The sequence below is a fragment of the Hipposideros armiger genome, unplaced genomic scaffold (genome assembly GCF_001890085.2).
Source record: "Hipposideros armiger isolate ML-2016 unplaced genomic scaffold, ASM189008v1 scaffold_17, whole genome shotgun sequence".
NCBI classification, from domain to species: Eukaryota; Metazoa; Chordata; class Mammalia; order Chiroptera; family Hipposideridae; genus Hipposideros; species Hipposideros armiger.
In genome coordinates, this window is record NW_017731367.1 from 71,844 (window position 1) to 97,442 (window position 25,599).

At 39.5% G+C, this 25,599-nt stretch overlaps 1 protein-coding gene across 12 annotated transcripts in view; it reads left to right on the forward strand.

Annotated features, from left to right (window-relative positions):
• SP100 (SP100 nuclear body protein) overlaps window positions 1-25,599 on the forward strand; it is a 79,016-nt gene that overhangs the window by 34,570 nt on the left and 18,847 nt on the right. For 6 of the 12 annotated variants that reach the window (XM_019628869.1, XM_019628799.1, XM_019628780.1 and 3 more), the window contains 9 exons: window positions 1,411-1,494; window positions 2,351-2,404; window positions 3,070-3,162; window positions 4,446-4,499; window positions 5,279-5,362; window positions 9,752-9,868; window positions 11,284-11,337; window positions 21,046-21,090; window positions 23,724-23,783. In XM_019628869.1, the coding sequence (XP_019484414.1) occupies window positions 1,411-1,494; window positions 2,351-2,404; window positions 3,070-3,162; window positions 4,446-4,499; window positions 5,279-5,362; window positions 9,752-9,868; window positions 11,284-11,337; window positions 21,046-21,090; window positions 23,724-23,783 (645 nt within the window). The remainder of the gene's footprint in view (window positions 1-1,410; window positions 1,495-2,350; window positions 2,405-3,069; window positions 3,163-4,445; window positions 4,500-5,278; window positions 5,363-9,751; window positions 9,869-11,283; window positions 11,338-21,045; window positions 21,091-23,723; window positions 23,784-25,599) is intronic. The other 6 variants (XM_019628859.1, XM_019628826.1, XM_019628820.1 and 3 more) reach the window with 5 other exon arrangements.

Genomic DNA, 25,599 nt, shown 5'->3' on the forward strand with positions numbered 1-25,599 from the left:
ATTTTACTGAGTCGTTTTGGGAAATACAGGGAAATAAGACATCATTATATACTATATATAGTTTATTCTTGAGGGTGAGGCCTATTAATCAATGCGTCCTATTAGTCAACATATGTACCCTGTGTTGATTGTGTAGTAGAAATAAGCTAGCAATGTAATGAGTTTGTTTTAAAACTAACTAGTTTCTATGCCTATAAAGTGTGGGATTTCTACAGTGATTTCTACAGAGAAGAGAGGGCTAAATATTCCTTTATTGGAGGTTCATATTGTCATCTAATCACAAACTTTGAATAGTGTCAAAAGACAACTCATCCACCTATCTATTTTTCTGTCAGTAGAAATGGCTAAGTGATTTTGAAACCCAAAGTGTTGTTTTTCACAGATTCCTTCAGCAAGTCATGACATACATAGCGGTTTTCCAAAGGACCTTTACAAACAGCATCTTACTTTTTCCTTTACAACAACCCTGAGGGGTAAGCAGGATGGACATCATTACCCTTGTTTCTAGATGAGAAAACACAATCACATAAATGTTTCAGGTCTCTACAAAGTCCCATGGAGACAGAGGGAAAGACAAGACCAGCGTCCCGGATTCTGAGTTATTTCCTTTGTAAAATTAGAGCTCGAAAAAGTCATCAACTCTTGTTTGCTGAAGCCTATATGCTGCATGAGTTGCCACAAGACCTGTCGCTCTGTAGTGCACAAATTGGTGATTTCTTTTCCCTTCCTACTTTCTCAGAGGACATTAGAAACAAGCCTATTTAGGGAAACACACTAGAAAAACACTTAAGAACAAATAAAATTTTTACCTGATCTTGATGTTACAAAACACCAATGCTTTAAATAATACATTCATTCTAATTTCTCCACTAGATCTATGAAAGTAACATGTAAATTTGCTTCCATTTCTAGAGAGTGCACATTCTAACTTGTGTCTTAGTGTCGGCTAACTGCTCTGAGAGGTAGTTCCAAAATAGGTCTACGGAACAGACACAAGAGCAGGTTATTTCTGAGCCTTGCAAACAGTTCAAAGGGGCAGCAGGGGATGGAGGAGGCTCCCCATCTTCAACACAAGATTTCCAAGGTCTCCCAGCATGAGAAATAGCAGATGAAGGAAGTGTGAAATGACGATCTAAGGGGTAAGAGGCAGAAGGGAGGGAAATGTAGGAAGGTCAGGTACAAATAGGGCAGAGGTGCCCCTGCCAGTGAATTGTCTCTGCTCTGGGGACAGGATGGCCCATCACTAACCTACAAGGCTGGTGACTGGAAGGGCAGACCAGGGAAGCCTGGGTGCAGGCCATGATTTACATGGGGTTTCAAGATTCTTCCACGTTTTATTTGGGACTTTCCTGCTGAATCCATTCCTTGGTCACACACTGGGACACCTAAAGCATCCTGTTCCTTGTGCAGACGTCAATAACCTTGAATCATCAGAATCAAGTGAGGGGGAGGACACCCATGAAGCCACCCGCTCAGGACCCCAGATTTCACCAGGTAAGAATATTAAGATTGAATTCCTGGACAACAAATATTCAGAGTCTAAATCTAGAGCTCTCTGTTCCTGATTAATCTTATCCTCACATTCTCCATATACCTTAATTCTATTATTTCTAGAATATTATATCCTGCAGTAACATCTCTACCCCTTTTGGGAAGTGGAAAGAGACAAGAAGGCATTATAAACTGTTGTTTAACTGGACGATCCCAATTGATTGATATATTGAAAATGTAGCAAAAATATTCTAATAAAATGACACTTTTTACTACGTACCATCATATGTATTAATGCTAAAGAGTTGAAATAATATACTTATTTTCCAGCAACATACTTTATATTCTATGGAGCATAGTAAGCACAGTATTCCTTTGTTGATAATATTGTCTTTAGTCTCTAACTTAGAAAGTCTTTAAAGAATAATTTGTGCTTTTATTTGATTATTGATGGAGAAATATTATAGCTTCAGACCAACTACTCTCAAACCCAAATGACAGTTAAACCATTGGCTTACACTGTGATTTTTCACAGGGCTGTTGTAAATAAAGGTTCATTTCGCTTTGCCAGAAACCTTAACAGGGAGATAGGGTAACAAGGTCATCCCAGTTTTATAGATAAGGAAGCTGAAAATAGTAAAGTTTATGGGTCATTTACAAATTCACATGAAGGGTAAAAGGGAGAGAGAGAAAGCCGCACTATGTCCTGAGCACCAGAACTGGATTCATTTGAAGAAATGAGAGGGAAATGATCATCTCAACATCCATATTTTCACAAATCCTCTCTGCTGTGTGAGTTGTCATAGAATTTATAAGACTTTTGTGTATAAATAGCTGTTTCTTCCCTTTGATTTTACAGAGCCCATGGATATCAGAAAATCACCTACATGCAGGAAAAAACTTTGGAAAGAAGGTAAGAGTAAATAAGTACTCTTCGTAGTTATAAGTGAACAGTGTTTTCTACAAAATATTCACTCTAACTCTTTTTTATGTCTTTCAAAGAATATACAAATTTGTTTTCATTTTAACCGGCTTGGACTTTAACTTTTGTATTAGTTACTTAGGTTAATGGCTATAACATACAAACACAAAGAAGACCAAGACTCAAACACAATTTTAAATATTTTTCAAGTAAACATTCCTGTGATATTAGATGACAGAAAGGTGTGGCACTATTTCACAAAGTCATCCTGGGAAGCAGCCAGTGGGAGATCTGCCTTATTCAACAGCAGGCTTCTAAAACTGCCCAGGGAGAGAAACAGAGCTAAAAATAAATACAAACACAGATACAAAAACAACACAAATTTATAAAGAGACAAGAAAAGGGTAAGAAAATCTGGTGTAAGGAAACAGAGGGCCAAAACACAGCAGAGATACCCATTGGGACTGAAACATCTTAGCCCCTGGCTAAGGAGGGACAAAATACTGACCTAAAGTCACTGGAATACAAAAGGCAGATCAAGGAGCTCTGAGAGAGGAACATTCCTGCCCTGGGTTTTCAGAGCTTCCCAACTTTTCCCTCTGTGGGCTCCTTTTTTACACACTGAGACCCTCAAGGGACATTTGCTTTTCCTGCAGAGATAAGACATGAAGACTCTTCAGAGTCCACTTCAGACGAGGAGCCCTTCCCGGTCTTGAGCTTTGCACTGAGAAGTGGTCCTGATGTGAAGGGTAAGGACTCTGGGCTCCAGGACCTCAGGAGTCTGAGTTCAGAGCTCCTGTTTCTCTGAGCACACACCACAGCCCTGGAGCCCATCGCCAGCATTGATCCCAGGTGGCCATTTTGAAAACTGCAAAGAAAGAAATCTTCATGAATTCAGGCTTAACAAGATGGCTCTAGCTGAACAGAAGTGCTGTCTTACTATGTGTTCCTGGAAGTAGTGAATTATAGAATAATGTTCACCCCTACTCACCACCTATTTTGAAGAGCAGAGGCAGTAGGATAGTCTGCCTGCCATTGATTGATTTTGTCACAAACTTGTTCAAAATTCAAAAGATTGTGGTCATACTCTCTAAATATTAATAGGAGTAAAGCTTCTGGTAGTTACCACCAAATTCATTTATAGCTTTTGACAGATGATTTCCAACATGACATTGGTCTATATAGTGATATTTGGAAATATCTTCACAAAAAAGATATCCCTTTACATTTACAACAACCTAAAAGGTAGGCCAGATAACTGTTGTTCCCTCATTCCACAGATGGGAAAAGTTCCATGATAAACCAATAAGGATCTTTTACACATTGCACAAGGAAAGTTACCATAGAGGCAGACTTGACTCCTAGCAAACATCCATAATAGTTTATTTAAAACCTCTGAAGCCAGATGTAAAATAATAATGTTTTATTGTTTTAGAAAGACACTGTGGTTTATATCCTATATGTTGCAAAACTCCCACAGGGTCAGGGGAAGAATCCTGTTCTTAAATATACTGTATTAATGTTTCTATAGCAAATTGCGGGAATTCACAATGTGATAAAGATTTTACAGGGACACATGGCAGTTCAGTGCAGAGTCACTGCCAAATTAGTTAGCTGCAAACCTATTAAAAAAATGTTGGTTTTCAAAGCAGCGGTTCTCAACCTGTGGGTTGCAACCCCTTTGGGGGTCAAAGGACCCTTTCACAGGAGTTGCCGGGTACTCGTATGTGGGCGTATCTGCATGTGGGCCTGGAGATGGATAGAGGAGTGGTGTCTCGGTTCCTAAGACCATCGAAAATATGTGCTTTCCGATGGTCTTAGGTGACCCCTGTGAAAGGTTGAGAACCGCTGAAAAGGATTGTGGTTCTTTGCTCCATCTGGTAGTGATTTCTTTCCTTAAGATTGGAAGAGACAGAAAAGATCATCATCTTTTCTTTATGTTCCAAATCCTTCTACAATGTGAGGAAACATAAGATTTACAACTCTTTTCATTATAGATTAATTACTGGTTGTGTTTCCCTTTATTTCCTAGATCCTGTGAATATTGGAAACCAATCTACCAGGGGGATGAGCAACAAGAAAAGATGTAAGAGCAATAAACAACTCTTGATGTAACAAATGGCTTGCTTTGCTACAAAAGCTTCATTCAAATTTTTTGTTATATACTTTAAAATAAAAAAAGTAATTTGTTAGGATTTTAGATGATATACCTTATACACTTTGCATTAAGTGAGCTGGGCTAACTCATATAAAAGTTCAATGGTACAAGTGTCACACAAATTTATTGTTCACTCATATAAAAGATGAAGTAGTTCTTGGGGTGGAGGGGTGCTCTGCTGCACACAATCACTGAGGGTCCAGCTGATGGAGGCTCTGATAGCTTCAAAATGTTGTTGCCATGGTTCCCCAAATAAGAAGTGTGTGCAGACCAATGGAAAGGGTACGAAGTGTAAGAAATGGTGACAAAGGGGAGTGCTTTCCGTGGCAAAGTTATCCCTAGTCCTTGGGGATGATTCCTGTAGCAACTTTGACCAACAGGTCCGATGGAGCCACAGAGTAGCCTAGTGGTAGGAATATCTCTACTCCTTCCTACACGAGCTTCCCTTTTCCAATTTTCCTTTTAAAGAATTTCATGCTGCGGGCTGGTCCAGTGGCTCAGTTGGTTAAGAGCTCGCTCAAGAGTTTGAGCTCTGAGCAACAGCGATTCGATTGCCGGCCAGAGCTGAGCGGCTGCTGAGTTGCCAACAGGTGGCAGGATGGCTCAGCTTAAAAAAAAAAAAAAGAAAGAAAGAAAAAGAATTTCATGCTGGTTTGGTTCCTATAACGCAGACTGAGACTGTTATGGAATTTCATTTCTTTCTGCAGGGATCAGCAATGTTGACTGTTCAGAATTGAATAACGGAGAAGAACCTCAGGAAACTTCTAGCTCAGCCCTAAGAAATGGGTCAGGTAAAGAAGATTAGGATGCCAAGCGTTGGCCTGCACATGTCAGGAATTAAAAACTATTGTTTCCAGATGCATTTTATTCTGAGCACCTTGACTACCTTGTATCCAGTTAATCCCGGAAACTCCTTTCAACGTTTTATGAAATGGAAAGGGGCAGGAAATTATTATAAGCTTATGTTTAACAGGATAAATCCTATTGACTAAATGTATGTATTTGTATATCTCTGTTGTAGGGAAAATAATTACCAAAATGATGACATCCTTTTTAATACTTACCATCATGTCTGCTTACACTAAGATCTTAGATTTCTATGGTGATATACATATTGATTGGCTCTGATAATATTTGTAATTGTAAAAGCCTCAAAATATAACTGATCCTGCTATGTAATTATAGACAGAAATAAAAGCTTCAGATCAATCACTCTGAAACTTTAATATAGTTTTTGACACACATCCATCACATTGTAATTGGATTGTATCATGTTATTTTAAAGTACTTTGCCAAACAAGATCTTACTTTGTCATCACAAAATTTTTAAGACTTAGGTAGGCTAACTTGTGCTGTCCCCATTTTGGGATAAAGAAATAGATGTATGAATGGATAAGGGTCAAGAAAGGTGACTGTTGTATGTAACAGGCAGGGAGATAAGAGCTATGTCACACGATCAATTTTCAAAAAGGAGTTACAAGGGACCTGGCATATTCACAGGGGAATATATCAGTGCCTGATACAAGAAAACTTATTTAACAACAACAGTATATGCATATGTATATGTACATATATATATATATATATGTACATATATATATATATATACACACACACACATTTGTAGACATATAACCACCAATATTGGTGTGGATATTGAAGTATGTGTGTATATATAGATGGAGAGGGGAAAATGAGAACCATAAAGAAACAAAGAGGTAGGAATAGAGCCAGCTATATGGTATACAAGACACCTAGAATAATAATAACACCAAGGCTAAAAGGGATGAATAGAGAAATAAAAATAAATGGATAGTGACAATATCATTGATGAAAAATGAGAAAACAACACAGGAGAAAAGAGAAATCAGGGAGAGAAGCTCACAGAGTCAAAGCGATGGAGATAGAAATGTGTAAGGCAGAGCAGTGAGCAGAAAATTGAGAAATAGGGAGAATGAAGTAGAGAAAGAAGCATGGCTGGATAGAAAAAGAGAGAGCAAACACCTCTTGGACATGAGGTGTAGTCATTGGAGTAGGTGTATTTTTTCTCAGCTCACCTGAGCTGTGAACATAGTTCAACATGACCACATTGAAGTGTGTTCCCTGGTCACCATCTGTTGTCTGTCATTTCCTTATTTCCCTTCAATGTCTTATGGATGATTCAAAGCTCTTCAAACAAATAGAAGAAGAGAGTCAGAAGAGATGCCAGCCTGTTAGCATGTGGTGGAGGCGGCAGTTCTGAGACTATCAGTTGTCTTTGTTTTCCTGTATGCACAGAGGAGAAGCTCTGCCTTCTTCACCTTACCTCTCCCCAAAGCATTGCTGTACAGGCGGACACAAATGAATACACACTCGTGTAGAGGCAGACGTGTGCACAGATTAGGGCCACGTCATCAGGCTCAAGGAAGCCAGAGAGAAAGAAGAGCTGAGCTCCTGAATGGAGGGAGGTGACACTGAGTAGATAATGTAAGGAGAAAGAATGGAAACGTAGGCTGGAGTCTTAAATGAAAAGGTATCTGAGTAAGTTGCAAGTTTTTCTAAGTGGATATGGAATCCAAGTATCACCAGATGGGGGTTTGGTGAGTAGTGGGAGGTGGGGAGGGATCATTCCCAAGATACAGAGGGTGCCAAAAAATGGATATACATTTTAAGAAAGGAAAAAACTGTATTAATATATACCCATAACAAAAGATGAATACAAGTCAAGTTTGACTTCTGCAATTACAAGAGGTGCTCAAAGTGGTTACCATCAGCATCTAGACACTTCTGATTATGGCAAACTCTTGCTTGAGCAACATTAACCAAAGTACACTTCTGATTATGGCAAACTCTTGCTTGAGCAACGTTAACCAAAGTATTAACAGCTCTTAAAATGTGTATATATATTTTTTGGCACCCCCGTATGTCTAGAAGTTCACCAGAAATGCAGTCATAAAGTCAATGACTGACTGACAGGCCTGCAATGTAGAATGCTCACAAGCAAAAGTCAATAGTGTGATCAATGTCAAAAGAGCAGGCATCCAGGGCCGGCCGAGTGGCGCGATGGTTAAGAACTCGCTTGGGATGCCAGAGGGCCCCGGTTCGGATCCCACATATGAGGGCCAGTGACACTGCCCTCTACAAAAAAAAAAAAAGAGCAGGCATCCGGTGATGATGAAAGTAGTAATCTGGGAGAGGAAGCTGAACATAGATGAAGAAAATATAGATAAAGACAAAGATTGCAATCGTAAAAAAACAAAGATTGAGAGAAATAGACTAGAGGCAAAGAGAAAACAGGAAGTGAAGTGATGACAGAAAGAGGATTACTTCAATAATAAAACTGGATCCAGACATAGAAACACAGAAAACTAGGTGGCAATGAGATGCTTACAAAGGACAATAAAGGGAGAGGAATTAGAGGAGGCACAAAGAGAACTATGTAGAGAAAGGGTTAAAAGATGAGAAAAGAATAGTAGAGAAGAGGTAGCAGTGTAAAAGTCAAGGAGAAAATACAGAGAAATAGTGAGATCTGAGATGATCATGAGACAAAAGTGATGTTGGTCCAAGGGGTGGTCACACTAGCGCTGAGTTTTCAGGGTAAGGTGATCCCAGGTATCAAAGTGGCCCCTTAACTCACCAACTTACAAGACACCTCACCAGACGTTTCATCCACTCTTATGGCTTCAATCCCCACCCACCACATAATGGTTCCTAAACACACATCTCCAGCCCAGCCCTGTCTTCTAAGCTTCTAAACTCATTCATCCAGTTCTCAGAAAGACCTCTGACCAAGATCCTGAAGGCCTTAGCCTCCTCCACTTAGATATCTTTCAGTACTTTAAAACACAACTTTTCCAAACCTGAGCACATCATCTTTCCCCCCTAAAGCCATCATCTGCTCCTCCAATGTTCTCTATCTCTAAAACACACTATTGACATACCCATTCTTTCAAGTTCAAATTCTCAGAGTCATCAATGACTCCTCAATCAATACACCCCTGTGTAACCTAACTATCAATTCCTCCTTTGAAATGCTTCTAACCTGTCCATACAGCTCCATCCCCAACGCTGTCACTTAATCCATATCTGTGTCATTTCTCACTGGAACTACAGCTACAAGCTCCTGTTTGCCTTGTTTCTAATCCTGTTCCCATCAAATGTATTCTGTGATTTAGCTAAACTGATCTTTCAAATGCAAATATGTTCATGCTGCTATCCTACATAAAATCCGATGTCCTTTAATTTCCTTTAGGATTAAGTCAATACTCCCTCATGTGGCCTCCAAAACCACTTACCTCAAGGTCCCTGCCTCTTTCTCCATCTTCATCATTGCCACTCACTTTCCCACTCCATGCTCAGACATACTAAACCCCTTTTGGTTGCTTGCAGTTGCTGAATCTAGACCTCTGCACATGCTTCTCCATTCATTTGGGGCTATTATCTTGGCCCCCTTCTTCCCTAATCTGGCTAGCTCCTGCTACCATGATATATCCTCTGGAAGAGGTCTCTCATCTCAAACTCAGGGGAGTTCTTCCTGTCTTATGCTTCCTGTCTTATGTCGCCTCAGATATCCTGTACAGTGTGTGTTCTAACATTCTTCGTCTTTCAATATATTCACTCCTTTACGTGTCAGTTTCATGGTTCCTGTAAGACTGACGAGCACTGATGCTGCAGTGGGCTTGTGTTCTGCGCCATTATCAGTGTCCATCTCAGCAACTGGCACATGAGAGAAGCTTAGCAAACTTGTTGAGTCAATGGAAAGAATTGTTCACTTTCTGTTTTTCAGCATTTGGAAATTTGTCTGGCAAAATTTAGTTTATTAGAGTAATTAAATGGAATGTTTATAAAAATATTTTAATAATTGAATTATATATACATATGTGTAGACATAAAAATGTAGCAATAGTTCTGAAAACCATAACATCATATAAAGTAAATACAAATGTTTGTAAGAAATGTCATTAAGGAATAAATGGGGGAAGCATATAAAGAAAAAATTTTTGGAAATAAAGATACAGATTTGGGGCTGAGAAAAGATACGAGAAAAAAACAGATTGGAAGGAAGGGACCGTGACAATGAGGAGCAATAACAGATACAGAAAATCAGAGGTAGAACCATCCTTTGATGTAGGAGTGAGGGAAAGAGGGATGGTTGGAGGGCAGGGGGCAGAAATAAAATTTTTTTACAAATCATAACATAGGAGCAGATCTCCAAGGACCTGGAAATGAAAAGTGTTCCTGTGTCATGTGTTTTTCAAAAGGTGTGCTAAGAGGCAGAGAAGCAAGGACACAAAGTAGCCAAGCATCTGATATGATCGGTAAGGCCACCAGGGTTTCTGGGTGGAGGTGTTTCAGGGGCTACCAACGACCCCGGTCATGACAGTGATAGGTGATTGGGTTCTTGGAGAACATCAGACGGCTCAGCAGCAGGCAGTGGCTCACTTATGAAGGTGAGAGTCACAGGGCCCGGGCTGCAGGATGCCACGAGTCTGAAATCAGAGCCCCCGCTTCCTGCTGCACTTGACTCTGAGCACACGTTGACCAGGAAGGGTCTGGTCCATGGCAGAATCCCATTCTCTACATGTGTTTCACCTGAGTCTTTGGGAAACAGCAGGGAGGCAAGAGATTGTGGTTACATTTGTGTTTCACAGAATGGGCCCTGTTGCTGTACATGGAAGGTGTTATGGAAATACACTGGTTAAAAAACAAACAAAAAAGGCAGTATCTCATTTACTATTTAGCACATCAATACCGAAGTGTTGGATTTATGTAATGAATCCTACCCTTGTTTATGGAGCAAATAAATCCAAGTCTTCTTCTGTTGGTGGTAATAGTGTCACTTTGTCACAGCCTTGGAAAAGCTTCAAACGACAAATAAATGGTCCTGCTACTTATCAGGAAAAAGACCTCAAATAACTATTTTTAAACTCAATATATAATTTTGAAGTACAGCATGCTGTTGATTTAATAGTGATTTCTCATTAACTTTTTTGTGCTGTTTTTTTTTTTAAGATTTTTTATTGGGGATTTGGGGAAGGGGAACAGTGTTGGGGAATTGGGGAAGAGGAACAGCCAAGTTGTTGTCCTTCAATCTTAGTTGTGGAGGGCGCAGCTAGCTCAGCTCCAAGTCCAGTCACCATCTAGCAGCCCATCGGCAGCTCGCAGCCGCTCAGCTCAAGGTGCCATGTTCAATCTTAGTTGCGGGTGGGCGTAGCCCACCGTCCCATGCAGGAGTCAAACTAGCAACCTTGTTGTTAGGAGCACGTGATCTCACCAGCTGAGACATTTGGCCACCTGTTGGCAGCTCAATGGCAGCTCAGCTCAGGCGCAGCTCACTGGCCCATGTGGGAATTGAACTGGCAACCCTGTTGCTCAGAGCTTACACTCTTAACCAACTGAGCCACTCGGTCGGCCCCCTCATTAATTTTTGCAAATAAGATCTTATTGTATCTTCATTTTAAAAAATCCAAAGCCTGGCAGGATAACTTTTGCTATCACTGTCTCATACATGAGGAAACCGTTGCACATAAGTAATGAAGAGTTTTTTTCAAAGGCTCGGAGAAATAAAGGCCTTAGACATCAACTTGTACCTGTCCGATTCCTTTAAAAGGAAGACAGAGAAATATTTAACACAGAGAACATCCTTGTAAACTTAAGCCTTGTGAATTGTCATAAGATTTGTAACTTTTATTCATAGATTACAGTTCTCTGACTACCACCTGTTACTTTCTAGATACCATGGATACTGGATGCAAATCTACTTTGGAAAAACACAGTGAGAAAAGAAGTAAGAGTGAATAAGAATTTACTTGATTTTTATGTTACAAATTAACTATTTTTCAATGTTAATGTTTATTATCAGTATTTTTCTGTATCTTTCATAAGACAAAAATAGTGTCTTTTAAAATAACTATTTTTCTCAACATGCTCATCTCTTCATGTTGCTTTTTATCCTGGTTTTAAATTATATGTTGATTATAAACATGGGTGTATATCTTTCCAGAATTTTTCTATGCATGTATTAGTACTTTTTGGAATATAGTTTTATTTATATAAATTGGCTAATTCTATGCATACATTTCCTTTTCTTGCTTTTTAAAATTTATATATCATACCTAGGCAAGAAATACATTTAACAGTTTTAAGAGCTATTAAAAAGTCATATAAGGGTGCCTTAAAAAACACTATTTTATTTTTAGTGTGATTGAGTATTTTTCATTTGTTATTGGTTATTTGTTTGTCTTCTTCATAGAGCTCTTTGTCATAGAATGCTGTGTCGGTGTTTCCTATTGTGCTGCTTATGTTCGTCTTACCATGCTGAATGAATATAAAAATTCTTTTTTTAAAAAAACAGTTGCTGGGCCGGCCGAGTGGTTCAGTTGGTTAAGAGCTCGCTCAAGAGTGCGAGCTCTGAGCAACAGCATTTCGATTCCTGGCCTGAGCTGAGCTGCCGCTGAGCTGCCAACAGGTGGCAGGATGACTCAGCTAAAAAAAACCCAAAAAACAAAAAACAACAGTTACTATTTATGATTGTTCACTAGAAATTCTTATATGATATATACATATATATTAAATATGTTGCTAGTACGTTGTCCCATTTGTTATTTTTGTTTTGATTTTTTTTTTAAAGATTTTATTGGGGAATTGGGGGAGGGAAAACAGCGTTGGGGAATTGGGGAAGGGGAACAGACAAGTTGCTGTCCTTTTGTTCTTCAGTCTAGTTGTGGAGGGCTTTGCTTCACTGGCCCATGTTGGTATTATCATTACGCTCTTCCTGGGTGAGGCAGTTGCTCACCAGCCATTGGACGGATGCTCACAGCGGCTCATGGCAGCTCACACAGGCTGCCGGACACATACAGTAACTTATGGCAGCCCACTGCAGCAGGGGCTGCAGCCTACACCGATGCCGGAGACTCACTGCAGACCAGCTCCAGGTCAAGCTGTTGTTCACCATCTTAGCTGTAGAGGGTACAGCGTCACTGGCCCTCTTGTGGGATCTGAACCAGGGCCTTGCTTCTCAGATCTGATATCCCAAGCCAACTCCTAACCAACGTGCCACTCAACCAGCCCTTGTTTTGATTTCTTAATGGGACCTTTAGTCCTAGAGAAGTTATTAATTTGTAGGTAGTCAAATTGGTCAGCTTTTTCTCTCTAATTCTTGGATTTCCTATCATATTTACAGCAGCCATTTCTAGCTGAAGGTTTTGAAAATATTATTTTATATTTGATTTTAGGTTGTTTCAAGTATCTGATCATTTTTAATGTTTACAACTTATAATCCCCAGGTGTTGCCTCTTCGTGTATATGTGAGGTGGGAATTACTACAATATTCCTTCCACAATTACATTTTGATCTGAATTGCCAGTTTGATCACACAGTGACTTTACCTGTTTATATACTAGTTTTTGGTTTGCAATCAAAGGGGCTACAGAAAACAAAGTAGAGCTCAGAGGTACCACCATACTAATGACTCACTGGGGTGAATTCTAGATCAACTCAAGATTTCCCCCACCTTCTTTCCAAGTTCATTGGGACCTCTGCTCAGAAATCCATTGAATTTGTAGATTAATTTGGGGAAAACACAGATTTATACCCACTTAGTCATGTGTTATTTAGAACACATGAGTCTTCCACTAAGAGTTTTCTTATACTTTTTTCAAAAAAATTTTTTATATGTTGTACAGATTTGTTTGTTACTATGAATATCTTTTTCTCCCATTACAGAATAGCTGAAGTGAATTGAAGATGTGCTTGATTCTTCCCTTTTCCTAACCCCCCACATTCACTCATCATCAAGTTTTAAATCTATATATCAAATGTGTCCATTCCTTATCTCCCCTGGCACTATCCCAGTTCAAGTCCCATTATCTTGCACATGGAATACTGCAGAGTCCTCTTAACTGGTCACTCTGTTTCTGTTTTTACCCACCGATAATTCATTCTCCACTCAACACTCTATGTCACCCAACTACACAACCCTTCAATGGTTTCCAGTTTAATTTAGAAAAAAGTCTAAACTCCTTACCATGCCTGCAAAGCATTACATAAACTGCTTCTGATTACTTCTTCAGCATCATCTCTTACCATTCTTTCCCTCATACACTGACCTCTATGAACAAACTCAGTTTGTGCCTCAGGACCTTTGCACTTCCTGTTGACAGTACATAAAATGCTTTCCCCCTCAGTTCAAGTGTCTCCTCCTCAGAGAAATCTGCCATGGTCTCTGCTTCTTAAATATTCCCTTTAGCCTCTTTTACATCACACTTTGACCTGTCTTTTCACCTGATTTATCATTTTTATTGTACAAGAAATCTTATCTCTGTATAATCTAATTTGTCTGTATTATCCTTTATGATTATGCTTTTCCTTTTTTCAAAAAAAATTGCGGAATTGGGGGAGGTGAACAGTGTTGGGGAATTGGAGAAACGGACCAGCCGAGTTGTTCTTCAATCTTAGTTGTGGAGGGTGCAAATCACCATCTGGCTGCCTGTCGGCAGCTTGTGTTCAGGGTGTTGTGTTCAATGAGGTAGGGATCTAATTTTTTTCCGTGATAGATAACCAATTGTTACAGCTTCCCCAATGGTGTGTGATGTCACATACAGCATGCATCAAAGCAATATACATGAGTATATATATTTGTTTCTGCGTTTTTTGTCTGATCCATTGTTCTAGCTATTCTGCATTAATACATAATGTACTCTATTAAGAACTGTAACTTTATAATATCTTGATATATGAAAGAGCAAGTTTCTGTCATTTTTTTTCCTTTTCAAAATTGTATGATCATTTGCTCTTTCACATAAATTTCAGTATCATTTTACCAAGTTCCCTTGAAAACCCTGTTGAATATTTGTTGAAATTATAGAAAATGATTTTGGAAAAAATTAACATCTCTAAAATATTGAGTTTTTCAATTTATGAAGATGATATATCTCACTACTTATTTATTCTAGTTTTTTTTAGATTCTTCATTCATTTATTCAACAGATATTTATTGCCAAAGCTGATCAATAAGGATAAAGAAGTGAACAAAATCTTATTGAGCTTATATTCTAGTGGGGGGATATAGACAAGACACAAATATATAACATTTTCAATGGTGACAATACTGTAAAACAAAATAAAGAGTAATGAAGGTACGGGGTAACAGAAACATGCCATCTAATATAGGGTGTCCTGAGAGAGGCTCATTGACAAACCAACACATAAGTGGATATTTGAATGAGGTGAGGGACGAAGCCACAAAGCTGAGTCTGAGAAGACCTTAGTGGAAAGACAGGCAGGATGTGCACGGTCTTTTGAAGAATAACAAGGAGGTCACTGGCTGGGGAAGTAATCAGGACGGAGCAGGAAGTGGTTTGTCAAGGTCATGTAGAAGTCATAAGTCATGGTAAAGCCTTTGGATTCTTGTCTTAGTAAGAGGAGAATGCATTCGAGAGTTTCGAGCTAGGGAATGATATGATATGAATTATATTTTTTAAGGATTGCTGTGGGATCCACATGGGAAATAGACTTTAGGAGGATAGGATGAGAAGTCCATAAGGAGGTTATTGCAATGGTCTTGGCAAGGGTGATGTTGGATTGGACTAAGCTAGTGGCAGTGAAGGTGTTCAAAAATGGGTGAGTTTTGAAAACACACATATCTCACAAACGCACACACACACACACACACACACAAACACTCCAACATATATATAAATAGGTTTTATAGAATATATTTATATATTGTATAATTTTACCTATTTATAGAATATAATTATATATTGTATAAATTTTATATATAATATAGAAATACATTTATTAGATGAATATGGATAAACTATATACAAATAAATATATTAAAACTATAAATAAAATATAAATTACATGTACATATAGTGTGTGAAATGTTTATATAACATGTAAATATATTTATGTACATAAATAAATATATAAATACAAATATATATTATATAAACAAAACTATATATTATACTTATAAATATACATTACACTACATATATGAATATATATATATATATATATATATATATATGTATAAACCTCCAAAATATTTCTGACCATCTAGAAAGCCACACACATGTCTAGGAAAGTACTGTGGGTACACTCCTAGGGCTGTATGTGCACTCAGGAAAGACCTAAGAAAGCCCTGAGCTCACCTCTGGCTAGCCTTGAGACTGTGCAAGCAGGAAGTGAGAGCTAAGGAGGAGTTGTAAACTGCCTAGTTGTGTGTTGAAGGCATGTGTCAACATACGCTTACATCCCCTTGGCAAAAACTAGGAGACTTATTCGTTCTAGGTATTTAAGGAAATCTCTTTCCAATCATTAGTTGACTAACTGAGCAGAGACTTCAGTGGCCACATGGCAAAAAATACAGACTTTGCAAAATTAGTTCAGAAAAAAAGTACTACAGCATACTTTGGTGATATTGTGGGTTTGGTTCCAGACCACCACAATAAATCAAATAGCACAATAAAGTGAGTCACACAAATGTTTTGGTTTCCCAGTGCATACAAAGTTGTGTTTAGGCTATATTGTAGTCTATTAAATGTACAATATCATTGTCTAAAAAATGTACATATCCTAATTAAAGAATATTTTATTGATAAAAAATGCTAACCATTACCTGAGCCTTCAGCAAGTCATAATCTTTTTGCTGGTGGAGGGTCTTGCTTCAGTGTTGGTGGCTGCTGACTGATTAGGGTTGTGGTTGCTAAAGGTTGGGGTGACTGTGGAAATATTTTTTTTTAAGATTTTTGTTGTTGGGAATTGGGGGATGGGAACAGCAGTGGGAAATTGGGGGAAGGGGAACAGACAAGTTGCTGTCCTTTTGTTCTTCAGTCTAGTTGTGGAGGACGTTGCTTCACTGGCCCAAGTTGGCACCATCATTACGCTCTTCCCGGGCGAGGCAGATCAGTCGCTGGCTTCTGGACGGCCGCTCACAGCGGCTGCTGGCCGCTCACACTGGCTGCTGGCTACACATGGTAGCCCATGGCAACCCACTGCCACAGGGGCTGCAGCCTACCTGTCCTCAGGGACTCATGGCAGCCCAGCTCCATGTTGAGCTGTTGTTCAGCATCTCAGCTGTAGAGGGCAGTGTCACTGGCCCTCATATGTGGGATCCAAACTGGGGCCCTCTGGCGTCCCAAGCCAGCTCTTAACCAACACGCCACTTGGCTGGCACTGGAAATTTTTTTAAAATGAGTCAACAATGAGGCTTACCACATTGATTGATCTCTTCCTTTCATAAATGATATTACTGTAGCATGTGATGCCATTTGATAGCATTTTAGCCACAGTAGAACTTCTTTAAAAATTGGAATCAATTTTCTCAAACCTACCATTGCTTTATCAATTAAGTTTATGTAATATAATAAATCTTTTGTTGTCCTTTTAACAAACTTCACAGCATCGTCAGAAGGAATAGATTCCATCTCAAGAAATCACTTGATTTGCTCATCCATCAGAAGCAAACCCTCATCCATTAAATTTTTATCATGAGACTGCAGCAATTCAGTCATATCTTCAGGCTCTACTTCTAAGTCCAGTCTCTCACTATTTCCACCACATCTGCATTTACTTCCTCAACTGAAGTCTTGAACCCCACAAAGTCATCCGTGACAGCTAGAACAAACTTCTTCCGAACTCCTATTAATGTTGATATTTTGACCTTTTCCCATGAATCAAGAATGTTGGGGAATTGGGGAGGGGACCAGCCAAGTTGTTGTTCTTCAGTCTTAGTTGTGGAGGGCGTCAGTTGCCATCTGGCTGCCCATCTGCAGCTCATGGCCTCTAAGCTCAAGGTGCTGTGTTACAATCTTAGTAGTGGGTGGGTGTTGCCACCATCCCATGCAGGAGTCGAACCAGCAGCCTTGTTGTTAAGAGCACATGCTCTATCCACTGAGCCATCCAGGCAGCAGCTCAGCTCAAGGTGCCAAGTTCAGTCTTAGTTGCAGCCGGGCATAGCCCACCATCAAACAGACAGTCTTGTTGTTAGGAGCACGTGCTCTCACCAGCTGAGCCATCCTGCCACCTGTTGGCAGCTCAGCAGCAGTTCAGCTCAGGTGCAGCATCACTGGCCCATGTGGGAATCAAACTGGTGGCCCTATTGCTCAGAGCTTGCACTCTTAAGCTAATTCTTGACCAACTGAGCCACTTGGCCAGCCAGAACCAAGAATGTTCTTAACAGCATCTAGAGAGTGAATCCTTTCCAGCGGTTTTCAATTGACTTCACCCAGATCCACCAGAGGAATCACTATCTGTGACAGCTATAGCCTTGCAAAATGTATTTCTTAAATAATAAGATTTGAAAGTTAAAATTACTTCTTGAGCTATGGGTTACAGGGTGGATGTTGTGTTAGCAGGCACGAAAACAACATTAATCCCATCTCCATCAGCAGTCTTGGGTGACGAGGTGCATTGTTAATGAACAGTAATATTTTGAAAGGAGTCTTTTCTCCTTAGCAGTAAGTCTGAACAGTGGGCTTAAAATATTCAGTAAACCATGTTATAAACAGATGAGATGACATCAGGCTGTGTTGGTCCATTTATAGAGCACAGGCAGAGTACATTTAGCATAAGTCTTAAGGGCCTTGGAATTTTCAGAATGGTAGGTGAGCATTGGCTTCAACTTAAAGATACCAGCTGCGTTAGGCCCTAACAAGAGAGTCAGCCTGTCCTTTGAAGCTTTGAAGCCAGGCATTGACTTCTGTCCAGCTGTGAAAGTCCTAGATGGCATCTTCTTCCAATACAAGGCTGTTTTGTCTACATTAATAATCTATTGTTTACTTTTGTCATCATCATTATCTTAGCTAGATCTTCTGGATAACTTGCTGCAACCTCTCCATCAGTAGTTGCTGCTGCACCTTGCACTTTCATGTTATGCAGATGGCTTCTTTCCTTAAACTTCACAAACCAACATTTGCTAGCTTCACACTTTTCTTCTGCAGCTCCCTCACATCTCTCAGCCTTCAGAGAACTGAAGGGAGTTAGGGCCTTGTTCTGAATTAGGCTTTGGCTGAAGGCAGTGTTGTGGTTGGTTTGATATTCTATCCAGACCACTAAAACTTTCTCCATATCAGCAATAAGGTTGTTTTGCTTTCTTACCATTTGTGTGTTCAGTGAAGTAGGAGTAGCACTTTCATTTTCTTCAAGAACATTCCCTTTGCGTTAACAACTTGGCTAACTGTGTCGCACAATAGGCCTAATTTTTGGCCTATCTCAGCTTTTTTTTTTTTTAAGTTTTTTTTTTTTTAATTGGGGATTTGGGGGATGGGAACAGACAAGTTGCTGTCGTTTTGTTCTTCAGTCTAGTTGTGGAGGACGTTGCTTCACTGACCCAAGCTGACACCATCATTGCGCTCTCTTCCCGGGAGAGGCAGATCAGTCGCTGGCTTCTGGACGGCCGCTCACGCTGGCTGCTGGCTACACACGGTAGCCCATGGCAACCCACTGCAGCAGGGGCTGTAGCCTACACCGTCGCCGGCGACTCACGGCAGCCCAGCTCCAGGTTGAGCTGTTGTTCAGCATCTTAGCTGTAGAGGGCAGTGTCACTGGCCCTCATATGTGGGATCCGAACCGGGGCCCTCTGGTGTCCCAAGCCAGCTCTTAACCAACGTGCCACTCGGCTGGCCCCTATCTCAGCTTTTGACATGCTTTCCTCACTAAGCTTAATCATTTCTAGTTTTTGACTTAAAGTGAGAAATGTGAGGCTCTTCCTTTCACTTGATCACTTAAAGGCCACTGCAGGGTTGTTAATTGGCCTAATTTCAATATTGTTGTGTCTCCGAGAATAGGGAGGCCTGAGGAAAAGGAGAGAGATGGGGGAATGTCTTGTAGGGGACACAGTCAGAAAGTATACACATTTATCAATTAAGTTCACAGTCTTATCTGAGCATGGTTTGTGGCACCCGAAAACAATTACTATAGAAACATCAAAGGTCACTGATTGCATATCACCATAACAAATATAATAATAATTTAAAAGTTTGAAATATTGCAAGCATCACCAAAATGTGACACAGAGACATAAAGTGAGCAAATGCTCTTGGGAAAATGGTGCCGATAGATTTGTTGCTTGACACAGGGTTGCCACAAACCTTCAATTTGTAAAAAACGCAGTATCTGCAAAGCGCAATAAAACAAAGTGCAATAAAGCCAGGTATGCTTAGGCTCCTTGATTTGTCCAAATATCACCCCGTGACTCCTAGCTATAAAACAGAAAATGATGTTCCCCTACCTCCCATATCTCTTTCCACTTTGTTTTGTCGTTGTTATTAACTATTTTTATATTGTCAGGCATGCATAACATTCTACTTTGTTGCTTCATGCCCCACTTTCATTTTAATCCTTTTGCCAACATTTTTCCAGTTCTGTCTTGGTTTGCTGAAGTGGATCCTCTAGTCGGTGTCTCAATAAGGACTCACAGGAACAATATTTCCAGTATTTTTCTATTCAAAAGTATTTGTTTTTGTTATTTATACCTGAGAAATAATTTGCTCACTCATTATTTCTAGAAGTGTCTTGTAGGTGTTTTTCCACTTTCCTGTGGCATTAAATGTTGCTGTGAAAATTTCTACAGCCAATAAGAGCCTATTCCTTGGAAATATGAGTAGATCTGTTTGCCGAGGCTTCCCATTCAATTATTTCTTTATCTTTAAAGTGTAGTGAATTTGCTGGAATATATCTCAGGGCTGACTGTTTGGAGTCCATTTTTTCTGCTACAGGGTAAAAATATACATACCTATGGCATGTATATTCAGTTTTTTTATTATAATGTCAAGAACTTTTCCCTTAAATTTATCTCCGAGTATTTCTTCAATTATTTTTATTTTCTCCTTTGAAAACCCTAATGATTTGTCCACTGTCTCGCATTGATTATTTTCTCTCTAATCTTTCTTAGTTATTCTTAAATTTCCTTATTTCCCTTTCTACTTTCTATAGTCTATATCCTTCACTTTAATGTCTGAAACATCTAATCTCTTTGGTTCTCCTTCTACATTTCTCTTCATTTCTCTGATGGGTTTCTTTTTCTTCCACATGTTTCTCAAGTTCTCGTCATTATAAACATGGATTATAGCTTTAGTTTTCCAAGGCAAGCCTCTGAATTCAGGATGTATACTTTTCTGGTGATGTCTGAGATCTGCTGTTCCTTCATCTCCTTGACACTCCCCCTCTTTTGCTTCCAGTTTCTGTCTGATTTCAGCTGCTTTTTATATTTTCCTTACTTATTGTGAATGAGAAAACCTCATGTGAATATGTAAAAGCATTCTGTAAACGATTGGTACTGTGTAAATGTAGGCTGTTTTGTTGCTCCAGTTTGATGACAAAACCAAGATGGTGTATTGGTGGCTGGGAATTTAGCCCCACAAAAGTTGAAGGAAGACTTAAAAATAAAATAACCAAGGGTTGCTGACACATAAAACTTGTAAATCTGTTTATAATTCTAAATCTCTATGTACTATGTATAAATGATTATCATCTTTTCTGTTTGAAGGAGAAAATAGAAGATACATACATAAAAGAAACAGTCTCCAAAAAGGTAAGAATAAATGTGAGCTTCTGTGAGCCTACTGCAGACCTGACCTTCCTGTAAGACTCTATCTTTGCTGCAGCCCAAAAATCTCTTTCATCAAACAGTCCAGAAGTGGTAGGGAAAACCTGCCTTTCTCAACATATGGTTTCCCTCTGGGGCCAAGAAAGTTGATCTAGTTGCCACACTGGGAACGGGATAAATGGAGAGGGAAATCACCTATGCGTTTCCTTTCATGGAAAGACCCAGAGTCTGCTGCTCATATCCCATTGGCCAAAATGTAGTCATGTGGCCAGAGCTAGCTGCAAGTGAGGCTGAAAAATATAACCTCTAGTTAGGCATCCATTGGTCCAGCTGCAACTCTCTTCCTATGGAAGAGACAATGATTATGGGTAACAAACAGCAATCTGCCTACTTGCCCTCCATGTGTTCACTCAAAGTCACTGATCTCCTCAAATAAGGAGGAAAATTCAGACTCGCCATTGGTCTTCTTGTCAACCTGAGGCGATTTGGCAAGAAAAGGAGCTGGAATCTGGATGCAGCACAGAGGTATGTGGCCAGAGACAAGCCAGCCCTAAGCGGTAAATGAGAGGCCTAAAGAAAGTGTTAGATAGGTTTGTTGTAACTAACGAACATATCCCTTGACAGAAGAAAGAGAAACAGACAGAGGGAACTTGAATCAATTAAGCAGAAGACAGAGTCCTAGTATCAGATCAGATCAAGGCCTGAGAAACACAGTTATTTAAACCAAATTCAGTCAGAGCGCACAACACACTGAGTTTGCACAGTAAAGGGTGGAAATGATGAGTGACTCACCGTTTTCTACATGGGGTTCTGCAACTTTTCATTCCTGTTGCATTCCTCCTTTACTTCCTCCTCTTTGCTTCTCATCTCTTTCCCTTTCCTCTCCAATTCTATTTATGTTTCTTTCTTATGTTTTACTTCTTCTGTTCATTCTTCAACATCATGTCATGTAAAATACTGCTACTAAGTTTACATGGCATTGTAGAGGTGACAGGGTTTTTTTCTCTGGAGTTAAGATGTATTTGGATATATTTTGTTTCCTTTCCACCATTTCTTCTAAGTATTCCTGTTTATATATTTAAATATAGTATAAATAAATATATACAAGTATTTCTAGCATATCTATCATTTTATCTCCATGCTTATCTTTATCATCTTGGTTATTTCCCAGGCTATACTTACCCAGGTCTATCTAAGATGTTTTTTCTCTAAAACCTCTTTATCCTACCTGCTTTATTAAAACAGTTGGAATTGGTAGTCTATGCCTAAATCACATTTGCTTTTTCTCCTACATCCATTTCCAACCTATTCTCTCAAATAGTTCTTCCCCAGGGTTAAGTCTTAGGATAAGCCCCAGAGCTATGCTAGTCCCTTTCAGCAGCAGTGATATATTCTCATTCAATATTTAAAAGCCTGAGCCTATATATTAAAACTAGAAAATATATAGTGAAGAGGTTGGGTGAGGCCAACCTCTTCTCTCATCCACACTTCTTCTCTAATTCCAATCAGTATATATTGCTTTTAACTAATTCAAGTTTAGGGTGGAAGGAGAGAAGGGGGTAAGGAGCAGAAATGGGCCTCTTATGATAGATCCTTTGTGTCTCCCAGATATGGTGGTTGCATGAGTCACATTTGAGAGAGAGAGAGAGAGAGAGAGAGAGAGAGACAGAGAGAGAGAGAGAGAGAGGGAGAGGGAGAGGGAAGAATGAAAGGGTGAGCATTTCATGGCCCTGTCTTGGTGAGCAACATGTATGAACGAGGCACTCAGGAGATAACTCCATCTGCATATGCCTCACCATCTTTCCACCTACACCTCATCACCTGCTGAATCTGAGAGCATATTTACCTGAGGGTTTCAATCAACTCTTCTTTAATATCTCTAATCCTGAGGCTTTCTAAGACTTGAAAAAAATATATTTTTTAACCCTTTGAACATTTATTCCTACAAATTCCCCTTGGGTAATATTCTCTTGGTTAGTTTCTTAGATCCTGTTTTTTTGTCCAAACCCATGTAGTCACTTTCACTGTATTTTCAGCCCAAAAACCGCCATTCAGGGCTAAGATAATGGTGAGTGTTTCATCTGTGTGGCTCACCGTCACGCCTCTCTAGACAATCCGAATTCTTGCATTGCTGCCATTGATTTCTGCCTCTCAACCAAAAGAAATCTGCATTGCTACACTTAATTTTTTTAATTTATGGATATTTAGTTTCTTCATTGGTAATGAGGATAATAAAAGTCTCTATTGCATAAATAGATTAGTAGATATAAGAGTTTTGTATTTTTGCCTAGCATATAAGTGTTTAACAACTATTAGCTCTCGTTATTATTATTCTCACAGTGTTCCTTGAGATACAAATGAATCTCTTTCTTAAATTCTTTTTTTTTTTATTAGTGGGTATAAATGAGTTAGGATTCATGTGAGGGTAAAGAAAATGAAAACTAGGGTGAACCCAGATTAAACATCTAAGGCTTGGTAAGTACAAAGCTATGGGTTATATATTTTTCTTTATGCATTAGGCTTTTGGAAAGTTACAGTAAAATGGAATTTTTAAAAAGAGCTATGTTTTCAATGCAACTTTTCACAGCATTTGTTTTTATGTTTTTCTATTTTCTCAGCGAGAAAGAGAATCCAAACTCTGAAAAATAGAGTCCCAAGGAAAAGAGTCAAACCAAATGGTAAAATTTTAAAAGATGGATACATTTTTAATAACTAAACAGCTAAATTCCAATGCTTCATTCTTTTCTTTAGTAACAAACCTATTTCCCTAATTGCTTTATGTAAAACTATACTAACAATTGAGAAATATATCAGACTTAGTAAATTTCCAAAACACATCAGGGATTGAAAGATGTAAAACCATAAACAACTAACTTGGTGATGTATCTGCAACCAAAACCCAGGGCCCAGGGGACACTGCAGTGCTGCCTCTGCTGAACTGGTAACTTTCAAGACTGCAAATACAGTTGTCCTTTGAACAAAAAAGGTTTGAATTGCATGTGTGCACTTATAAGCAGACTTTTTCAAATAAATATAGTCAGCCCTTCTTATCCAACCAACCGCGGATTGAAAATATTGTTTTCTATTTGTGGTTAGTTGAATCTGTGTGTGTGAAGGGCCAACCGTAGAGTCAAAAGTTATATCCGGATTTTCGATTAGGGGGGTAGATTCCCCTAATCCCCCTCCCTTTGTTCAAGGGTCAACTGTAGAAGCCATTAAACACTGTGTAACTCCCAAGTAACGTAGCTATCCTTTCTCTTGTCCTACCACCTTGAGGCTACCGTGTGGACTTGGGTCTATTGCTTCACCTCTTCTGTCTCAGTTTACTCATCTGTAAAGTGAAATAAAATGAGATAAATAATAATAAGTAGTCATAATAATAAATAGACTGACCACCCTCCAAGGCTCATCCAAGGTTCACACACAGCTTCATATCCTGTGGATCTCACGCTGAACCTTGGACAGCTTCCTCTTCTGCATGCTGGAGCCCAAGGAGTGTCTCTAATGGACTCCCCACAGCTTTAAGGGATTCCCAATATCTTTGGCTGGAACAGCAGGGACAGCAGCTCATCATCCTGAAGTTAATTTTAAGACATTTCTATCAATTTCTATGATGTCAGACTCTCAGTTCCTCAACCTACCCACTACCACACAGAGGTTGTAAGATGCAAAGCCTCCTCCCTGTGCAATTTGCAGATGACTCTAGAACTCCACTGAGCTTCCCCTTCAGCCAGGAGAAAGCTGCTGTGAAGTGAAGGAAGCTGATAAGATAGATGCTGTCTCCTGTTAGGCTGCCCCATGGTCAACTTGCTTCCCACTCAACCAGTCTCTGGCTCAACTTAAGACAAATGTGTCAAATTATAGAAAATTACAGTCCAAAACTCTTTCTCTGGCCACAAAACTGGGGAGAGGGGAAGATTTGGCTAGAAATTTCCTACTAGTTTAGCAGAAGCCATGTATTTCACCATCTCTTAGTAGTTGAATGGTGGCCAACTTGCTTGGGAATTAAGACATTGGATGGTCCTTCTGGAAGGTCTGCACCCTTGCTGCAGTTATCTCATCACTCCAGTTGCTTCTCTTGGGCAGAGTGTCTCTCAAGAACATTCAGTTCAGGTCCCATTCACAGGGTCTCCACCAGGCCATGGAAATCTTGCTGCTTTATTGATTCCCTTGCTGGCTCCCAGCTCAGTCTTTCTCCCAATAAAGAATGCTCTAGCCATGATCTTTACCTTTACGTTTCCTAGGGATGAGTCTAATAGTCTCCCCTTCTTTGACATCCTCAAGGGCAAAGGTCCATCTCTTGTGTGGATCTTTTAACACCTTCTCTTTTGGCTTTAGGGGAGGTGTTTGACAATTCTCGGCAAGGAAATGTAGCCTCTCTCTGGAGGTAGGGCAAGTCTATGCTGGAGAACCAGCCACACCATCTCCTATCACATCCTGTGCAGCCGGGCTAGACTAGTATCTTGCTCTAAGACGGGTCGGCAAACTTTTGAG